Source organism: Schistocerca nitens, chromosome 2 (assembly GCF_023898315.1).
Source record: "Schistocerca nitens isolate TAMUIC-IGC-003100 chromosome 2, iqSchNite1.1, whole genome shotgun sequence".
NCBI classification, from domain to species: domain Eukaryota; kingdom Metazoa; phylum Arthropoda; class Insecta; order Orthoptera; family Acrididae; genus Schistocerca; species Schistocerca nitens.
In genome coordinates this window covers 929275707-929295819 of record NC_064615.1, presented here as the reverse complement: position 1 = coordinate 929295819, position 20113 = coordinate 929275707, and the positions used below count along the sequence as shown (strand labels likewise).

General features: G+C 41.9%; 1 protein-coding gene across 1 annotated transcript in view; it reads left to right on the top strand.

Annotated features, from left to right (window-relative positions):
- LOC126234715 (solute carrier family 22 member 7-like) overlaps window positions 1–18679 on the top strand; it is a 214088-nt gene extending 195409 nt beyond the window's left edge. Inside the window, exons 10-11 of the mRNA XM_049943463.1 lie at window positions 9150–9337; window positions 18201–18679. Of these exons, the coding sequence (XP_049799420.1) occupies window positions 9150–9337; window positions 18201–18443 (431 nt within the window). The 3' untranslated portion in view covers window positions 18444–18679. The remainder of the gene's footprint in view (window positions 1–9149; window positions 9338–18200) is intronic.
- Window positions 18680–20113: the final 1434 nt, after the last annotated feature.

The window sequence follows — 20113 nt, the reverse complement described above, 5'->3', positions numbered from 1 at the left end:
GAGATTTCGCGTGCTCTGTGCACCAGTGTGCTTAGAACTCCCTCTCGCTGTGAAGGAGCATGACAGCTGGAGGCATGCAGGTACAAATCTGTATGTGTCGACTTACGGTAGACGCTGTGTCATAGTGTGCCATCTGGTCTTCGCTCGACGAGCACATCCAGAAATGGAAGCTGGTTGTTTTCTTCTACCTCCATCGTGAACTTGATATTCTGGTGCAGCGAGTTCAGATGCTGCAGAAAGTCTTGGAGGCGTCGTCGTGCGTGCGGCGAGATTACGAAAGTATCGTCTGCATATCGAAAAAAGCAAGAGCGCTTGTAGGCTGCCGACTCGAGAGCTTCTTCTTCAAAAGCCTCCATAAACACATGGGCCACTACTGGTGATAGCGGTCAGCCCATCGCTACTCTATCTGTTTGTTCGTAGTAGTTCCCATCGAACAGAAAGTATGTTGACGTAAGTAAGAATTCGAAAATTTTCGTTACTGTTGGTCCGAATTTTTCTCCTATGAGGCTTAGGGAGTCTCTTACAGGTACCCTAGTAAACAGGGATAGCACGTCAAAGCTCACCATGAGGTCTTCTTGGTCCAATCGGAACTTCTGGAGCTTCTGGACGAAATGCGCGGTGTCTCTGATGTGGTAAGGACATTTGCTCATAAAGGGGCTGAGCATCGACGTCAGACGTTTTACTAATTCATATGTTGGTGCTCCAATGTTGCTTACAATCGGGCGGAGAGGCAATCCCTCCTTATGGACTTTAGGTAGGAGGTGCAGCTGGTCGTGGCCGAAGTTTCTTCACCGTCTTCTTATCTTCGAAGGTGTGCTGGAGAAGCTCAATAGTTTTCCTTTTCACTCTATTGGTAAGATCGTCTTCGAATCTCCGGTAGCTGTCATCTTCTAATAGGTCGTACAATTTTTGCTTGTATACATTACATGATAGTAGGACCGTGCAATTCACTTTATCTGCTGGGAGGACGACAGTCTCGGCATATTCTCGGAGCCGCTTCAGTGCTTTCCTCTCTTCCTTGGAGATCTTTGGCTTCGAGGGAGCCGCCCTGGTGTGTACACGGCATGTTTCCCGTCGTATTTTCTCTGCAGCGTCACGTGGAAGAGCAAGATATGTCACCGGGCGCCGCTCTTCCCCCACCACCCAGCGTCACCCTTCCCCCACCACCGACCGCGGACAGCTCGGAAGCGACCAGACGGAGGCTGCTGGAGAGGGGTGGAGATTATATAAAGTCGGCATCCATCAGAGATCAATCAGACACCAAGAACGCCTGAAGATGGCAAGAAGTCGGCTTGCCGAAATATCGAGCCTTTTGGACGACGCTAACCGGCTGAATACCCGAGAAATTTTCAAGATTTCTGTACGCCGGGAAAACCTCAGATCACTCAACTGTCTCTGTCTTACACGGTGTTGCTGACTCTTTCAGATGCAGTCACGAACTGGGGCTTAGCTCTTGCACGCTCAACCCTCTAATGACCTGCAGTTTGAGGGCGCTGCTGTGCTTAGAAGGGAAACGTGGTCTTCAGGGTCGCCTCTGATACATTGTTGCGGATCGCAGCGAAACCCCGCAAACGTCTGTGGTAGCGATATGAATTGACAACTCCGGTGTGCTACTGTGATATCTGGACGATACTATACTTTCTAATAGCCAAATAATTTGCTGAGCCGTGTCATTCACTTCTACTGTGTGTCTAAATGTTCTTCCTGGTATCAGACTCTAGCTATGATTAACGTCCTTCCAGCAAATAATGGCTTTCATGTTGTTGTGTTAAGTAATTCAGTATAAATTAAGGTGTAGCCTTTTAATTTCATGACGGTATTGATGTGAGCACCTGAAAAACAGCCGGCCGGGGTGGCCGAGCGGTTCTAGGCGCTACAGTCTGGAACCGTGCTACCGCTACGTTCGCAGGTTCGAATCCTGCCTTGGGCATGGATGTGTGTGATGTCCTTAGGTTAGTTAGGTTTAAGTAGTTCTAAGTTCTATGGGACTGATGACCACAGAAGTTAAGTCCCATAGTGATCAGAGCCATTTGAACCATTTTTGAACCTGAAAAACAGTTCCATTTCCCCTTCCATTGGTAAAGACCGTTCTGTTCCTTTGCCAGCACGATAAATGCAACTCAGTAGTATAATTGTTTTTGTCTGTGTGCTACATGAAGTGGTTTGTTTGAGTATCTGCTGTAGAAGCTGAAGAGGAACCTGTTGGTTTCGTCCAATACGACAATATTTCATTGAAGAAAGTTAAACACTGAAACGGTTATAAAGGAAATTCGGTTAAAATGGAACATTAAGGCGGTTCTTTCAAAATGCAGCCTGATGTCTTACTTTTTATTTCTTTTAAGGATTTGCTGTGTCAGGGTTTGAGACCCCAGGGAATGTTGACTGGCCACCGTGTCCTCCCCTGCCTTGTGGCGTTGTACGGATGTGGTATGGAGGGGCAAGTGATGAGTACACCGCTCTACCGGCCATTTTGTCGGCTTTCCAGACCGTGGTGCCGCCACTTTTCATTCAAGTAGCTCCCCATTTGGAATCATAAGGCTAAGTGTCCTCCGTACCAGTCCCCACTACCGAGGAAAAATCCTTGATAGCACTAGGAATCGAACCTACATCCCCCGTGTGGCAGCCATTCGTGCTGATCATTTAGCTATGCAGTCGGACTATTTCTTCTACCATGAAATGGAAATCGCTAAACAAGAAACGATATCCGCATTTGCACTATAAACCTGGCATATTGGGTTACTTTTTTTTGTCAGACAAAACAAAGGAGGTAACGTTACATCTTCTACTTCTGTTATTCTGGAGCTGGGCTTTGTGCACTGTCATAGTGAGAACTACCGAGTTTTCGAATCCGGTGATGCGTGTTGCAAGATGTCACTGGGTATACGGGTATACTTTTTCTAAATGCTTTTGATAGCCACCCAGCATCCCGTCTCCTTAAGCAGGTCACCTCACGATTCAAATGTATGATAACGATGTAACCGCAAGGGAATGGAAAGACAGGTTGGCCCTGACACGTGATTCGTAGCTGTGGGTGTTGTACAAAATTAATAAGCGTGAAAGTAGCACTGCGGAAAAGTGTCTACTGTAACCAAATGGGAATTCAGAAACAGTGCGATTTATTTAAAAATTAGTCATATTTTCACTTGACAAATAAAAGTAAACAAATTCCATATTTTAGAAGAACTGAGTGTAGAATAACCACGTTAAATGCTAAGGTGAGTGGTATGGCTAATAAATAATTGAGATTACTTTGGCAACAAAGCTTCGCACAGAATATAGCTGAATTTAGACACTGGATCGTTCTGATCATGATGATTGAATCGACTTCACAAGTGGGTCGGATCAGCATGCAAGAAAACGCAACAACAAAGTCATAGCCTGCCGGCCGAAGTGGCCGCGCGGTTCTGGCGCTGCAGTCTGGAACCGCGAGACCGCTACGGTCGCAGGTTCGAATCCTGCCTCGGGCATGGATGTGTGTGATGTCCTTAGGTTAGTTAGGTTTAACTAGTTCTAAGTTCTAGGGGACTAATGACCTCAGCAGTTGAGTCCCATAGTGCTCAGAGCCATTTTGAACCAAAGTCATAGCCAACAGGTCAACTACAAAAGTGGTCGATTAATTACCTAAGGTCAAAACGCGTCTATTTCCTCCTGTGTATTACTTAGTGTCCACATTGGCACGTAAACTTACACAAGTTAAACTGTGATGAGGTGAGATGATGTTACAGCAGGACTGATACTTACCACGTCACATCAACTACTGCTCTCTCCTCCTCAACTGTTTGCGAAGTCCACGAGCAGTGTTCTTCTGGAGGACGCTCAGATCCATCTTTAAAAAATTGTGGCCTCTGTTCCTGCCCTCGCGATGCCGCCAAAATTGTGTGCAAGCCAATCTAAATGAACGACTCTATCTCCGCCAATGGGAAATATCGTCTCAAAAATGGTGCGTTCATTACGCAAAATAGCCTGATGATTTTTGGGAAGTTGCGAATTCCGACGAATGGTAAGAATATTCAGCCGCTGTACCCATACGCCGCGCAACGGTATCACAGCCTCACCTGCCCACTAATACTCCATGTGGAGAGTGTTCTTAATAGCGGCGATAGTGAGACGTCGGCAAGCTACAAAGCTGCTCCTAACGGTAGAATTTTACTCATTCCACATTATGTGTCTTGCAAAAGGCACCCGGAGTGGTACACTTTTACAGCATGACACCTTGATGCCCCCGCCCACTAAATGGGCGGATGATAACGCTCTATAGAAAACACTGCAGTCTCACGGAATTGTATGAGGCGGTTGGGAGATCACTCGAGCTAGGCGCCGTCAGTTCAAGTAAACGTTACTCCCCTCAATCAGAAAAACCTTCAGCCCACATCAAGACCCGTGGCGAAATAGCCCATGATCCTCGCCAACAGCCTCGCTTGAGGGTGACCGGTTCCCTGGACGCTTACCTTTGCCTACCCTACGTCCTGTCCTAATGGCATCCGTTGGCCATCACTCTCCAACAACAGATTTTTCCCAGAAAACAATAGTACACTCGAAGACAAAATAAAAACTACCCACCACGAAGGAATTAAGCGTATACGACGGAAATCGTTAGATATGATGCATATGTACAAACAAATGATTACGGTTTAGGAAAAATTTGATGATTAATTCAAGAGAAAGTGCTTCACAAGCTGAGCAAGTCAGTAACGTCTTGGTCCACATTTGGCACCTACGCAAGCAGTTATTAGATTTTCCATTGATTGATAAAGTTGTTGGATGTCCTCCAGAGGGACGGTGTGTCAAATTCTGTCCGACTGGCGCGTCGGATCATCAAAATCCTGAGCTGGCTGGAGGGCCATGCCCACAATGCTCCAAATGTTTTCAGTTGGGAGGGATTCGGCGACCCTGCTGATCAAGGTAGGGTTTGGCAAGCATGAAGATAAGCAGTAGAAACTATCGTCGTATGTGGACGGCCATTATCTTGCTAAAATTAAGCCCAAGTTGGCGTGGCCTGAGGGGCAACAAAACGGGGCATCAAATATTGTTGACGTACAGCTGTGTTGTAAGGCTGGCGCAGATGACAACCAAATGGATCCTGCTATGAAATGAAATGGCGCCATAGTCCACACTCATGGCTGCTGGCCCATATGGTGGTCAACAATCGGGTTGGTATCTCACTGCTGATTGGGGCGTCTCCAGACATCTCTTAACTGGTGATTGGGGCACATTTCGAGGTGGAGCACATCACTGAAGACAGCTGTACTCCTGTAAATGAAATTACAGGCTGAAGACGTGTCTGTAGACGCCCCGGACAACGTTGGGATACCAATCTGACTGACGACCTGCACTCTTCAAGCAAAGCAGGTATCCACATTGTGGCTCAGACTAGCCAGTTGGGACTGATCAACTGCCGTGACATCCAGTGCCAATGGCGTCATTTGCATGTGGTATGGTGGGGCATGGCGTCAGCATGCCACACTCTGGATTGTTTTGGGTTTTCTTCTCCTTGGAGCTGCTACTTCTCATTCAGCTGGCATCACGAGGCTGAGTGAACTCTGTTTTAGCCCAGGCAGTAACGGAAATCGAATCCAGGTCCCTCGCATACCAATGGACTATGGGGGAACATATGCTTGGAACATTCCCGTTGCTATCTCTTCACTATGTAGCGTGACACCACAGTCTTCAGGTACCATCGATACACGGTAGGTTTTCCATAACCAGGAACGTATGAATAAAAGCAGTGTGATTAAATTTTAGTCGAACGAAACGGGGAATCAAAGTTCTCATTAAAAACTGTGCTTAAGACAGTTTCAGAGAACAAATGAGGGGGAAAACATACTTACTTTCCAAGGTTTGGCTACTGTGGAAACAGTGGGAAGAAGACATATTTTTTATCTAATGTTGCCGAACAGATTGTCAGAATGTTGACCAATAATTTCCAAGCGACATATGTCCTTAATTTTACATTACCAGTGTTGTAGCAAGCGACGTTGTAGGCTACGCTACAGTTCTTACTCTTTTTTCTTGTTTTATGACATTTCCTTCTGGAAGCACGTAGTCGATACAGTTCTGCTTTGTTTCATCCTTTGCTAAGTGATTATTTCTTTTTCGGTACTCTAGTGAGAAACTATTGACTCTGAAGGTCTAAAGTGTGTATCAAAAAGGATGGCGCAAACTTACACGGCTGAAAATACACGGTAATTGAAGGACAAATGTCCCAGTAAACACGGGTCTACTGTGTGGTTCGAAGCCGCCATTGACGTCATTGTAGACATCGTCCGGTTTCCCCCTTGCGCACTCGAGGCCGTCATACGTTCGCTGTTTACACAATGGAACATTGCCGAGAGATGGAGTTGGAATCACACCATATGCGCAGAACGTACAGAGTCTCAGAGGGTAACAGTCGCGTCTGAGGAATGCTACGTGTTCAAAAATGTTCAAATGTCTGTGAAATCTTATGGGACTTAACTGCTAAGGTCATCAGTCCCTAAGCTTACACACTACTTAATCTAAATTATCCTGGGGACAAACACACACACCCATGCTCGAGGGAGGACACGAACCTCCGCCCGGACCAGCCGCACAGTCCATGACTGAAGCGCCTAAGACCTCTCGGCTAATCCTGCGCGGCAGTGCACCGTGTGCTGTGTTGTAGTTACAATGGAACCGTACAGTAACGAAGAGTATGCGGATATGCATTTCGTGTACGGTAGGGCTAATAGCAATGCACGGGAGGCTGCACCCTTGTACCAAGAAACATATACTGATCGAAGACACCCCGAAAGTCGTATATTTACAAGGTTCCATCAGCGCCTGAGAGAACACGGGGGTTTTGCACATGGTGGAGCACGAGTTAGGCTTACTCGCATTGCGCCAGAGGTTGAGGATATGGTGTTGGAAGCAGTGCAGCCCTCTACAGGGACTTCGAAGAGAAGAATTGCCACACAAGTGCCTATTCTAAGTCACAGTTGTGTATGGAAAATTTTACATCGCAATTTACTTTGCCCTTACCACCTCCAACGAGTTTAATGCCTCAATGACGTGGACTTTGTTTTGTCAGTGGCTGCAACAGCAGGCTGTAGTCGATCCTCGTTTCACATGTAACATTTTATTTACAGACGAAGCAGGATTCACATGCGATGGTGTGTTTAACTATCATAATACACATTTGTGGTGTGATACCCACGTGCTGTTCATGAGTCGCCACATCAGCAACGTTTCTCACTGAATGTGTGGTTAGGGGTAATAGGCGATCAACTCATTGGGCCACACATTCTTCCACCACAACTTAATGGACGGAGGTACCTTAGCTTTCTGCGGCGTCATCTTCCAGGATTGCTTGAGGACGTTCACCTACAGCAACCTCAGAGTATCTGGTACATGTTTGATGGAGCTCCGGCACATTTTGCTGCTGGTGTGAGACGGCATCTAACGTGCAGATACGGGCAAATATGAATAGGTCGAGGCGGACCTGTAACTTGGCCTCCAAGATAACCTGATCTAAAACCTTTGGATTTTTGTGTTGGGGTCACCTCAGAAGCAAAGTATACAGCACACCCATTAACACTGTTGAAGAACTGGAGCAGAGAGTTGTACATGCTTGTCAAGAATTCCGGAATGATCCAGGTGTTTTCGAAAGGAATGAAATTCATTGCAGAGACGAGCACAGTATTGCATCCAGATGCATGGAAAACACTTCGAACACCTCCTTTAACAGGTACCCCATACGTGAAATGCGAACTAATTGCGACGTTCAACCCAATAGTAAAGTCTAAATTTCAAATTAATGTGTACTAACTACGACGCTGTTTGCAATGACGTCTTTGGCGGCTTGGAACCATACAGTCGTGATTATCTCGCAAGCAGCTCGTTTGCTGACCGGTGTTTACTGGGACATTTGTGTTTATATTATCGTGTACTTTCAGCCATGTAAGTTTGCCCCATCCTTTTCGATACACCGTGTATATTTGTCGAATTATTGTTCATACTGACATATTGTATTAAATAAGATAATTTACACACTTACGAACTGTATCTTACAATTAAAGGGAAACACGCATAGGCTTCAGCTGTCAGACTGCACCTCCGATACGTCGGTCGTTAACAATGGTACCTCCCCCCCCCCCCCCCCCAAACACACACACACCTAGCTCACGTCGGTGAAGCTACAAGCCAAGTTTCTTTGAGCGTAGTCTTCTACATAAACCGCAAGAGTAATTTTACTAGGTAATTTAATTACAGCACATTAATGATATTTGAGGAGATAGAGAAAGCGGTATTTTTGCATTCTTCGTTTAATACGAAAAAAATATTTCGGTACACTCAGTTTCGGGTTAAAAGTATTTCACTGTATATGCATCAGAATTTTAGCCATCATTGTAATACATTGATTCATACTGGTGGCCTTTACCGTAAGCGGTTACTACGAAAAATGGTTCAAATGGCTCTGAGCACTATGGGACTTAACATCTAAGGTCATCAGTCCCCTAGAACTTAGAACTTGTTAAATTTAACTAACCTAAGGACAGCACACACATCCATGCCCGAGGCAGGATTCGAACCTGCGACCGTACCAGTCGCGCGGTTCCAGACGGAAGCGCCTAGAACCGCGCGGCCACACCGGCCGGCGGTTACTACGAGCATAGGTTGTTGCTTTAATTATGTTTATACAAAACCAAATAATAACTACTCTTGCATGTGTGGTGTCTGTTTTTTCTGACGTTTCCGAATAATAGTATTATCTAGGCCCCGACAGCACTTCATGATATGTCCAATGTGTTACAGGAACCATGAGAGATACTGGACAGGGCAGGAGGGGGGGGGGGGGGGCACTACGAAAGTAGTGTGCGTCAAGCTGGGACTTCAGGTTGGGCGGGAAGCGTTGCTGGGTAGCCGAAGCGTTAACGTGACCGCTTGCATAAAATCGGAAATCTTGCAAAAATTTTCGCTTGTCGCCATTGAATTATTTCAACGCCTTCACGTGGCTGACGTCGGTATTTCTCTTTCTTGCAATATAATAATTTCCGACCCTTAGATCCTTTCTTCCGAGTAGTCAGTGTAGGCTCCTCTACTGCTGTACAATTTTCACCAACGAAGCGCGTGGGAGCGTTGGCGCCGCTCACCTTCAAGACAGCAGAGCAGTGCAGTTGCTGGTTTGTCCTCAGGCTGGGACATGGTGTGGGCGGAGATGACGCTGCTGGCGCTGAGCAAGGCGCTCATCTGCGCCGCCTTCTGCCCGCTGCACGTGCTGGCGCTCGAGACGTTCCCCACGTGTCTGCGCCAGACGGGCATCTCCTTCTACAGCATGCTGGGAGCCGCTGCTAGCGTCGCCTCGCCTTACCTCGTCTTCCAGGTAACCTCTCCTCTACTTCTGTCTCTTCATAGGCGTCTCATTCCCCCCTCACCCCACATGGGTGGAGGGGCGGACTGTCAGAGAACAAGTATCCCGCTTTTCAATCATTTGGACTTAAAATGCATAAATTCGAAACGTAATTAAAAAGGTGAGATGCTTACGAATGCTTAAAGAACTACACTACTGACCATTAAAATTGCTACACCACGAAGATGACGTGCTACAGACGCGAAATTTACCCGACAGGAAGAAGATGCTGTGATATGCAAATGATTAGCTTTTCAGAGCATTCACACAAGGTTGGCACCGGTAGCGACACCTACAACGTGCTGACATGAGGAAAGTTTCCAACCGATTTCTCATACACAAATAGCAGTTGACAGGCGTTGCCTGGTGAAACGTTGTTGCGATGCCTCGTGTAAGGAGGAGAAATGCGTACCATCACGTTTCCGACTTTGATAAAGGTCGGATTGTAGCCCATCGCGATTGTGGTTTATCGTATCGCGACATTGCTGCTCGCGTTGGTCGAGATCCAATGACTGTTAGCAGAATATGGAATCGGTGGGTTCAGGAGGGTAATACGAAACGCCGTGCTGGATCCCAACGGCCTCGTAGCACTAGCAGTCCAGATGACAGGCATGGCTGTAACGGGTCGTGCAGCCACGTCTCGATGCCTGAGTCAACAGATGGGGACGTTTGCAAGAGAACAACCATCTGCATGAACAGTTCGACGACGTTTGCAGCAGCATGGACTATCAGCTCGGAGACCGTTATTGCGGTTACCCTTGACGCTGCATCACAGACAGGAGCGCCTGCGATGGTGTACTCAACGACGAACCTGGGTGCACGAATGGCAAAACTTCATTTTTTCGGATGAATCCAGGTTCTGTTTACAGCATCATGATGGTCGCATCCGCGTTTGCACACATCGCGATGAACCCACACTGGAAGCGTGTATTCGTCATCGCCGTACTGGCGTATCATCCGGCGTGATAGTATGGGGTGACATTGGTGACACCTCTTCCTCGCATTGACGGCACTTTGAACAGTGGACGTTACATTTCAGATGTGTTACGACCCGTGGCTCTACCCTTCATTCGATCCCAGCGAAACCCTACATTTCAGCAGGATAATGCACGACTGCATGTTGCAGTTACCCGTATGGGCCTTTCTGGATACAGAAAATGAGCTTCTGGTCAATGGTGGCCGAGCAACTGGGTCGTCACAATACGCCAGTCACTACTCTTGATGAACTGTGGTATCGTGTTGAAGCTGCATGGGCAGCTGTATCTGTACACGCCATCCAAGCTCTGTTTGACTCAATGACCAGGCGTATCGAGGCCGTTATTACGGCCAGAGGTGCTTGTTCCGGGTACTGATTTCTCAGGATCTACGCACCCAAATTGCGTGAAAATGTAATCACATGTCAATTCTAGTGTAATACATTTGTCCAATGAATACCCGTTTATCATCTGCATTTCTTCTTTGTGTAGCAATTTTAATTGCCAGTAGTGTATTAAAAGATGATTTTTGTCGACGACACGTAAGCTTTAGCATCTCTTTATTTCGTGAATTGTTGAAGATGCTGAAAAGAAATTATCGGTAACTGGTAATATATGGAAAATAATGGAATTTTGTTTCACGTTTAATCCTCCTATCTTTTGTGTGAACCGAGATACTGAAACACTATTAAAAACAAAACCATTTCCCACCTTTGTTGTTATACACTCACTGTCATTAGCATCACAAGATCAGCTAGTTTGGTGATGTGCCAATTTCAAGTGCTACTCCAATCACTGTATTGGTGTATACAAGTAAGAGCCAGTTATTTAAATACACTCGAATGAGAACGATGTTACATACTCAAAAATGGTTCTGAGTAATATGGGACTTAACTTCTGAGGTCATCAGTCCCCTAGAACTTAGAACTACTTAAGCCTAACTAACCTAACGACATCACAAACATCCATGCCCGAGGCAGGATTCGAACCTGCGACCGTAGCGGTCGCGCGGTTCCAGACTGTAGCGCCTGGAACCGCTCGGCCACTTCGGCCGGCTGTTACATACTCATCAATGATTTAAAATAACGTACTGCTTTAGTGGTGCAGCACGAGAAATGATGGGAGTTGATCTTTGTGACAACGGAACAACTGGCAGAGCTTCTACGCAGCTGACCCCCCATCTCTGCTGCTAGCTTGTAGTGCTTTCGTGATGGTTCACTGCAGACTCTCCATCATCTTTAGCTTCCATTCCCAATGATGGCAACAGCTTCTCCATCCTCCATACACACTGTGTGCCTCTATCACCGGCTGCCAGAAGCCTATCACCATCCATTTTCACAGAAGCCAGTGCTCCCTGGCCAACTTACTGTATCAGCCACTTCCGGATGTAAACAAGACCAGACGAGGTGCTATCCATGACTGGGTGCCACATGCACGGTCTTGCCTGTCGTTACTTCCCATGATGCTGGCTCCAAGTTATTGACACTTCCTTGCGCCACACCAGACTGTTCTCTGCTGTCACATACGGCTGCTCCTCGCTTTGCCTTGGCTTGCTCGGCTATTTTGCAGTTTTGTGTTTGCCCTGACGTGGCTTGAACGCATCACCAGCACTGACGTCAACAGACAAGAAGGATGGTTCTTCATCTGAACGTTGAATCACTAATTCACCACACAGTGGCATATGTAAATAAACATAAACACTCACATTACACTGAACACTGCAATAGATGGGTGGATTCGACGCATACTGGGTAGTGTCGAATCTATCCCTGTAGAGCAATGTGATGTGTGATGCATTTAGAGTTTCTACGGTTTTGTATGTATGTCACTACAGGAATAATGTAAATTCAAATTGTTGATGATCATGTTATGCAGTTCTCGCTCAAGTCCGCTATGACAGCGGCAATATATATTTCAATGACAGAACCACATTTATATAGACCCATCACAGTGTGACAGTGTAACATTACAATGATGATGATGTTTGGTTTGTGGGGCGGTCAACTGCACAGTCATTATAACCTGTAGAAAGTCCCAATTTTTTCTCAGTCGAATTTTTGCACAGTCCTATCTAGTCACTGTCACGAATGATGATGATAAAATGATGACGACAACACAAACACCCTGTCCCCAGGCAGAGAAAATCCCCAAATCTGACTGGAATCGAGCCCAGGACCCTGTGATCCAGAGGCAACAATGCTAGCCTCTTTTTTTAAAAAATATCTCATTTTGTTCGTTGCATCTGCTCGGGGCGGACGTCGGAAGACACCCGTCTCAGTCCGTCGTAGATCCATTAAATCAGTTTATTTTATTACAGAGGGCAGCTAACGCTCTGACCTAAAACGCTCAGCTACCGTGCCGGCGCCTCTAGACCATGAGCTGCGGACGTTTAACATTACGATGACTGGTCTAGCACTTGAAAATGCTACATTGCCGAAATCAGCTGATAACATGATACAGGTGACACTGGTCGTACTACAGCCAGGAGGAAAATTCCCTTCCTCAATATAAATTCGTTCCGTTCCGTATAACGATTTTAAGGCTTCTATAATAATATTAAATCTCTAATATTAATTATTTCTTTAATAACATAAGTCCTTTGGAGTCTTCTTAGAGATTGTTTCTATTCATGGAATTACAATCAAATTTACTACAGCCAGGAGGGAAATTCCCTTCCTCAATATAAATTCGTTCCGTTCCGTATAACGATTTTAAGGCTTCTATAATAATATTAAATCTTTAATATTAATAATTTCTGTAATAACGTAAGTCCTTTGGAGTCTTCTTAGAGATTGTTTCTATTCATGGAATTACAATCAAATTTACTACAGCCAGGAGGGAAATTCCCTTCCTCAATATAAATTCGTTCCATTGCGTATAACGATTTTAAGGCTTCTATAATAATATTAAATCTTTAATATTAATAATTTCTGTAATAACGTAAGTACTTTGGAGTCTTCTTAGAGATTGTTTCTATTCATGGAATTACAATCAAATTTACTACAGCCAGGAGGGAAATTCCCTTTCTCAATATAAATTCGTTCCATTGCGTATAACGATATTAAGGATTCTATAATAATATTAAATCTTTAATATTAATAATTTCTGTAATAACGTAAGTCCTTTGGAGTCTTCTTAGAGATTGTTTCTATTCATGGAATTACAATCAAATTTACTACAGCCAGGAGGAAAATTCCCTTCCTCAATATAAATTCGTTCCATTGCGTATAACGATATTAAGGATTCTATAATAATATTAAATCTTTAATATTAATAATTTCTGTAATAACGTAAGTCCTTTGGAGTCTTCTTAGAGATTGTTTCTATTCATGGAATTACAATCAAATTTACTACAGCCAGGAGGAAAATTCCCTTCCTCAATATAAATTCGTTCCATTGCGTATAACGATATTAAGGATTCTATAATAATATTAAATCTTTAATATTAATAATTTCTGTAATAACGTAAGTACTTTGGAGTCTTCTTAGAGATTGTTTCTATTCATGGAATTACAATCAAATTTACTACAGCCAGGAGGGAAATTCCCTTTCTCAATATAAATTCGTTCCATTGCGTATAACGATTTTAAGGCTTCTATAATAATATTAAATCTTTAATATTAATAATTTCTGTAATAACGTAAGTCCTTTGGAGTCTTCTTAGAGATTGTTTCTATTCATGGAATTACAATCAAATTTACTACAGCCAGGAGGGAAATTCCCTTCCTCAATATAAATTCGTTCCATTGCGTATAACGATTTTAAGGCTTCTATAATAATATTAAATCTTTAATATTAATAATTTCTGTAATAACGTAAGTACTTTGGAGTCTTCTTAGAGATTGTTTCTATTCATGGAATTACAATCAAATTTACTACAGCCAGGAGGGAAATTCCCTTTCTCAATATAAATTCGTTCCATTGCGTATAACGATATTAAGGATTCTATAATAATATTAAATCTTTAATATTAATAATTTCTGTAATAACGTAAGTCCTTTGGAGTCTTCTTAGAGATTGTTTCTATTCATGGAATTACAATCAAATTTACTACAGCCAGGAGGAAAATTCCCTTCCTCAATATAAATTCGTTCCATTGCGTATAACGATATTAAGGATTCTATAATAATATTAAATCTTTAATATTAATAATTTCTGTAATAACGTAAGTCCTTTGGAGTCTTCTTAGAGATTGTTTCTATTCATGGAATTACAATCAAATTTACTACAGTCAGGAGGAAAATTCCCTTCCTCAATATAAATTCGTTCCATTGCGTATAACGATATTAAGGATTCTATAATAATATTAAATCTTTAATATTAATAATTTCTGTAATAACGTAAGTACTTTGGAGTCTTCTTAGAGATTGTTTCTATTCATGGAATTACAATCAAATTTACTACAGCCAGGAGGGAAATTCCCTTTCTCAATATAAATTCGTTCCATTGCGTATAACGATTTTAAGGCTTCTATAATAATATTAAATCTTTAATATTAATAATTTCTGTAATAACGTAAGTCCTTTGGAGTCTTCTTAGAGATTGTTTCTATTCATGGAATTACAATCAAATTTACTACAGCCAGGAGGGAAATTCCCTTCCTCAATATAAATTCGTTCCATTGCGTATAACGATTTTAAGGCTTCTATAATAATATTAAATCTTTAATATTAATAATTTCTGTAATAACGTAAGTACTTTGGAGTCTTCTTAGAGATTGTTTCTATTCATGGAATTACAATCAAATTTACTACAGCCAGGAGGAAAATTCCCTTCCTCAATATAAATTCGTTCCATTGCGTATAACGATATTAAGGATTCTATAATAATATTAAATCTTTAATATTAATAATTTCTGTAATAACGTAAGTACTTTGGAGTCTTCTTAGAGATTGTTTCTATTCATGGAATTACAATCAAATTTACTACAGCCAGGAGGAAAATTCCCTTTCTCAATATAAATTCGTTCCATTGCGTATATCGATTTTAAGGCTTCCATAATAATATTTAATATTAATAATTTCTGTAATAACATAAGTCCTTTGGGGTCTTCTTAGAGACTGTTACTATTCATGGAATTACAATCAAATTTACTACAGCCAGGAGGGAAATTCCCTTTCTCAATATAAATTCGTTCCATTGCGTATAACGATTTTAAGGCTTCTATAATAATATTAAATCTTTAATATTAATAATTTCTGTAATAACGTAAGTACTTTGGAGTCTTCTTAGAGATTGTTTCTATTCATGGAATTACAATCAAATTTACTACAGCCAGGAGGGAAATTCCCTTCCTCAATATAAATTCGTTCCATTGCGTATAACGATTTTAAGGCTTCTATAATAATATTAAATCTTTAATATTAATAATTTCTGTAATAACGTAAGTACTTTGGAGTCTTCTTAGAGATTGTTTCTATTCATGGAATTACAATCAAATTTACTACAGCCAGGAGGAAAATTCCCTTTCTCAATATAAATTCGTTCCATTGCGTATAACGATATTAAGGATTCTATAATAATATTAAATCTTTAATATTAATAATTTCTGTAATAACGTAAGTACTTTGGAGTCTTCTTAGAGATTGTTTCTATTCATGGAATTACAATCAAATTTACTACAGCCAGGAGGAAAATTCCCTTTCTCAATATAAATTCGTTCCATTGCGTATATCGATTTTAAGGCTTCCATAATAATATTAAATCTTTAATATTAACAATTTCTGTGATAACGTAAGTCCTTTGGGGTCTTCTTAGAGACTTTTTTTATTCATAGAATTACAATCAAATTTAGTACAGCTTTTTGGTAATAATAAACGACATTAATTGGTCAATAAAATTATTTATTGTCATCAAAAGACCAGTCTTAAAAAGGTCGCTGCAGACCCTTCTGGGGCTAACGTCGGGTATAATTAATATAAAAGAAGTGTCTTTGCAAGATGAGACGCCCAATATATTTGTTGTAGATAAATAGTCAAAAGAGATAATGAATCACCTACAGTTGTAATCAGGTCTACTCCAAATATAGCTTAAGTATAGTGCTTTATTAAACAAACTTCTCAGATTTTATTGTTTGAATAGATAGTAACGATAGGTACTGAAGTTCTGGGAAAAGTGCGTAATTGTATGTACTGTGTCTTGCCAAAATTTAGTGTTAGTCTGATTTGTTGATGTTTTCATAGTCAGTAGTCATAGCCATTTCAGTAGGAAGTGTTTTTTTATTGTAATAGCCGTTCATGTATTTTACAAGTCGAAAATTATTAACATGTATCAAATAGGACAGAGGACTCGAATATAAATCTACCTGGTTGCTTCAAATTCAGAATTCCTGCCACCAAGTAATGGACATGAATAGCATACACAGCCATTTCTATCGTGTACCTACGCTGATTACTATCGTATCTTGTCAAAATGTAATGACAGTCTTTTTGTTCTGAGCAATTGGCAGATGTTTTAGACTATTCCGTTAGTTGTCCTTTCTGTAAGAGGAATAGCATTATCTCTCTAAAACTACAATAATTTTATTATCTGTATCAAGGAAAAAATTTTCACCTTGCGTCTTTGCAAGTCGAAGTTCGTTAATATGTATTAGGAACAGCACAAAATACAAATGTGCTCTTCGATAGGCCATAACAGATGGCGTCAAATTCAGAAAGCCTTTTGCCATGAGATGGATATGAAACTCATTCACTATGTTTTCTATCACTCCTTATTTACAGGATGGCCCGTAGTTATGTACATGTCGTTTCACTGACTGTAGCATTTGTAATTCTGGATAGGTAGTTTCGATATGGCAACGATGTGTAGTCTGAGAGTGGGGATAACAGTTACTGGACTTACAATCAGTAGTGTAAGCCAGACAGCATGGCGGAACTGTTGTCTCTGAAACAGGGTGCGCATTGAGGTGCGTTTGTATACTGCGACAAACAATTACCCGGAGGTGAGACGGAGGATGGCAGTCGAGTTTGGAGGAAATGGAGCATCTGTGTTAGCAATCGCAAAAAAATAAACAATAAATTTGACACTACTGGTAGTATGTTGCATGCGATGGGAGGGGGTAGGCGGCAGAGTATGCATACTGATGATAAAAGGGCTCGTGTGCTGGAAGCCGTTAACTCGTCCCATGATAAGCAGGAATCCCATTAGCGCTTGTCCAAAGAGTTGAATATTTCACGCACAACACTGCAGGGAGTAACGAAGGATCTAAAATTTAAGCTATATCAGCTTCGTTGGATAAAATATCTTAACGAGGATTATCCGAATATGCGCTCGGAGTATGCAGAAAAACGGATGGGAATGCCGAAGGAAAAGCAAGGTTTGCAAGAACACGTCAGAGTTTTTTGAAGGACAAAGTGTATGAACATTACATACAGAATTTTTCCGAACTACAAGAAGCTATCACAGACGAGTTTTACCGGATAACAATAGTGTCTGTTACGCTGCTTGTGACAATGTTGATCCTCGTCCCCAAGCATGTATCGATTTGGATGGTGTGTTGGTGGACCACGCCATGGAGAAGAGAGATTAAGTCTCTTTTAATGCTATGAGAGTAATGTGTTTACGTTCAATTTTATGTTAAAGTTACTTTACTAGTTTCTTTACTGTAGTCTTTGAAATATCATTTATATCTTTGTGTGCCACAGATTACGTTAAAATGCGTTATAATAACCCAGATGTCGCTGATTTTCTCTCCTTGACAGTGTCTGGAGCGTTCATAAAACAAAAGTGATAAGGATCGAAAGCTTCAGTTGTACTTTTCATTTACATAACTGACCAGTGATAAACGTCTTTTTTTTCGTCTATTGCATTAAGACCTTCTGTGTAATGTGGGAATATTTCTACCATTGTGTTGTATGTTACAGGGTCAAAACAAAGATGTTCAGATTCCGTTCCTAGTAATGTCTGCACTAGCTTCAATCGGCTCAATTCCCGCCTTCTTCCTCAAAGAGACCAGGAAACGACAAATGCCAGAGACCTTGGCAGACGTCAACAGAATGAAAAAGGCACTGAAAGTGAGGAAACTCTCGGCGCCAGATCTGACAGTAGAGTACGCCAGCAACGGCAACGTCGGAGAAGATGGAAACAGCCAACGCGGCCTACCTTAAATTGCTGTTATGGTTGTAGAACCGCAGAAGTACTACCACCGTGAAAACAGAAAAGTAAAACTTGTAACAAAACTAGATACAATTTGTGAGTATGGTTAATTACGGAGACCGCAAATACTGAGCTCTCCTTCAAAAATCCACACTTTTTCAACTCTTGTATTATTTTAATACTCTGTACACAATAAGTTTTCTAACATTGTGATCTCTAACAAGAATTAAAAAAGTTGTGAATTTGAAATATTTTTCCTCAGTGAGCTATGAGCCTATCCTCATGTCGTGGTGGCTGTGGCGTTCTGTCCATATGACATTGCGTTTTTTTCCGTTTATCGCTTTCTTATCCCTCTCTCTCTTTTTCCTTCGCCTAACGACATTGGTATTGAAAATTTTGTTTCATATTTCATTCAGATTCTTTATGATTAAAGCTAAATAATTACAAATGAAGGTAGAAGATTTCTTCTTTCTGTATTCTCTGCAACAAATTAACAGACGTTTTGTCTGTGTACGCTTTCACCTTTTGGCCGGTAATATTTTACAGCCCCTCTTGTCTGACAGCCCCGAAATTTCTCGTGAGAAGTATCATGACAAATTTTTCTTTTTATTGCAAGGATACACTTATGGGAAACTGAAGCACCGGAGAGAAGTGATATAATAAATCATCAAGTAAGTACGAAACTGTTTTCGAGGATAAATGTGAAAAGAAACGTATCAGTTTTCACTGCGCGGTTATGGCTGTCCACACATGTTTGCACTAGAGAGACAGAGAGAGAGAGAGAGAGAGAGAGAGAGAGCGAAAGAAAGAGAGAGGGAGAGAGGGACAGAGAGAGAGAGAGAGAGAGAGATGCGTGCACCTACACAAGAAAATAGGTACATGTCATAGAGGAAGATACAGCTAAACAGGGCATTGAGAGTCGTATGCCGGCCGAAGTGACCGTGCGGTTCTGGGCGCTGCAGTCTGGAACCGCGAGACCGCTACGGTCGCAGGTTCGAATCCTGCCTCGGGCATGGATGTGTGTGATGTCCTTAGGTTAGTTAGGTTTAACTAGTTCTAAGTTCTAGGGGACTAATGACCTCAGAAGTTGAGTCCCATAGTGCTCAGAGCCATTTGAACCATTCAAGAGTCGTATGGAGAACGGACAAAGCTAAGCACAAATGCAGACAGACAGAAATAAATACTGACTCAAAATAGGTTATTCTGATTTAGGTACGTTTTCTCAACATTCGATCCTTATACAGTAGTTAAAAATACAATTAGGTTAAGGTATGAAAATGAACAAGTAACACCTGCATAACTCATACCGTGTGGATATTTCTTGGAAAAATATGTAAGAGATTCCGTAACATTAATCTTAAAATAAGCTTTGGCTCAGAGATTAAACCGTGACTCAACACAGAATATACAAAACTAAACGGTATGACCAGCCAGCTACATGTTGTGTATTCTACAAACAGGACAAACATTTAGTACAAGATATAACCTCTCCACACTAAATACACATCTTAGAGAAAAACAGCAGTCGTTGGTAGTCAGAAGCCACTATCTTTTAGTTCTTCATATAAACGAAAAAGGAGAGCTATATGAAAATTATAGTGTACTTTTTACAAACAATACAAGTAACATATTAAACAATCAAATCGAACTTCAAAATAATGTATTGAGAACTTGGAAAATA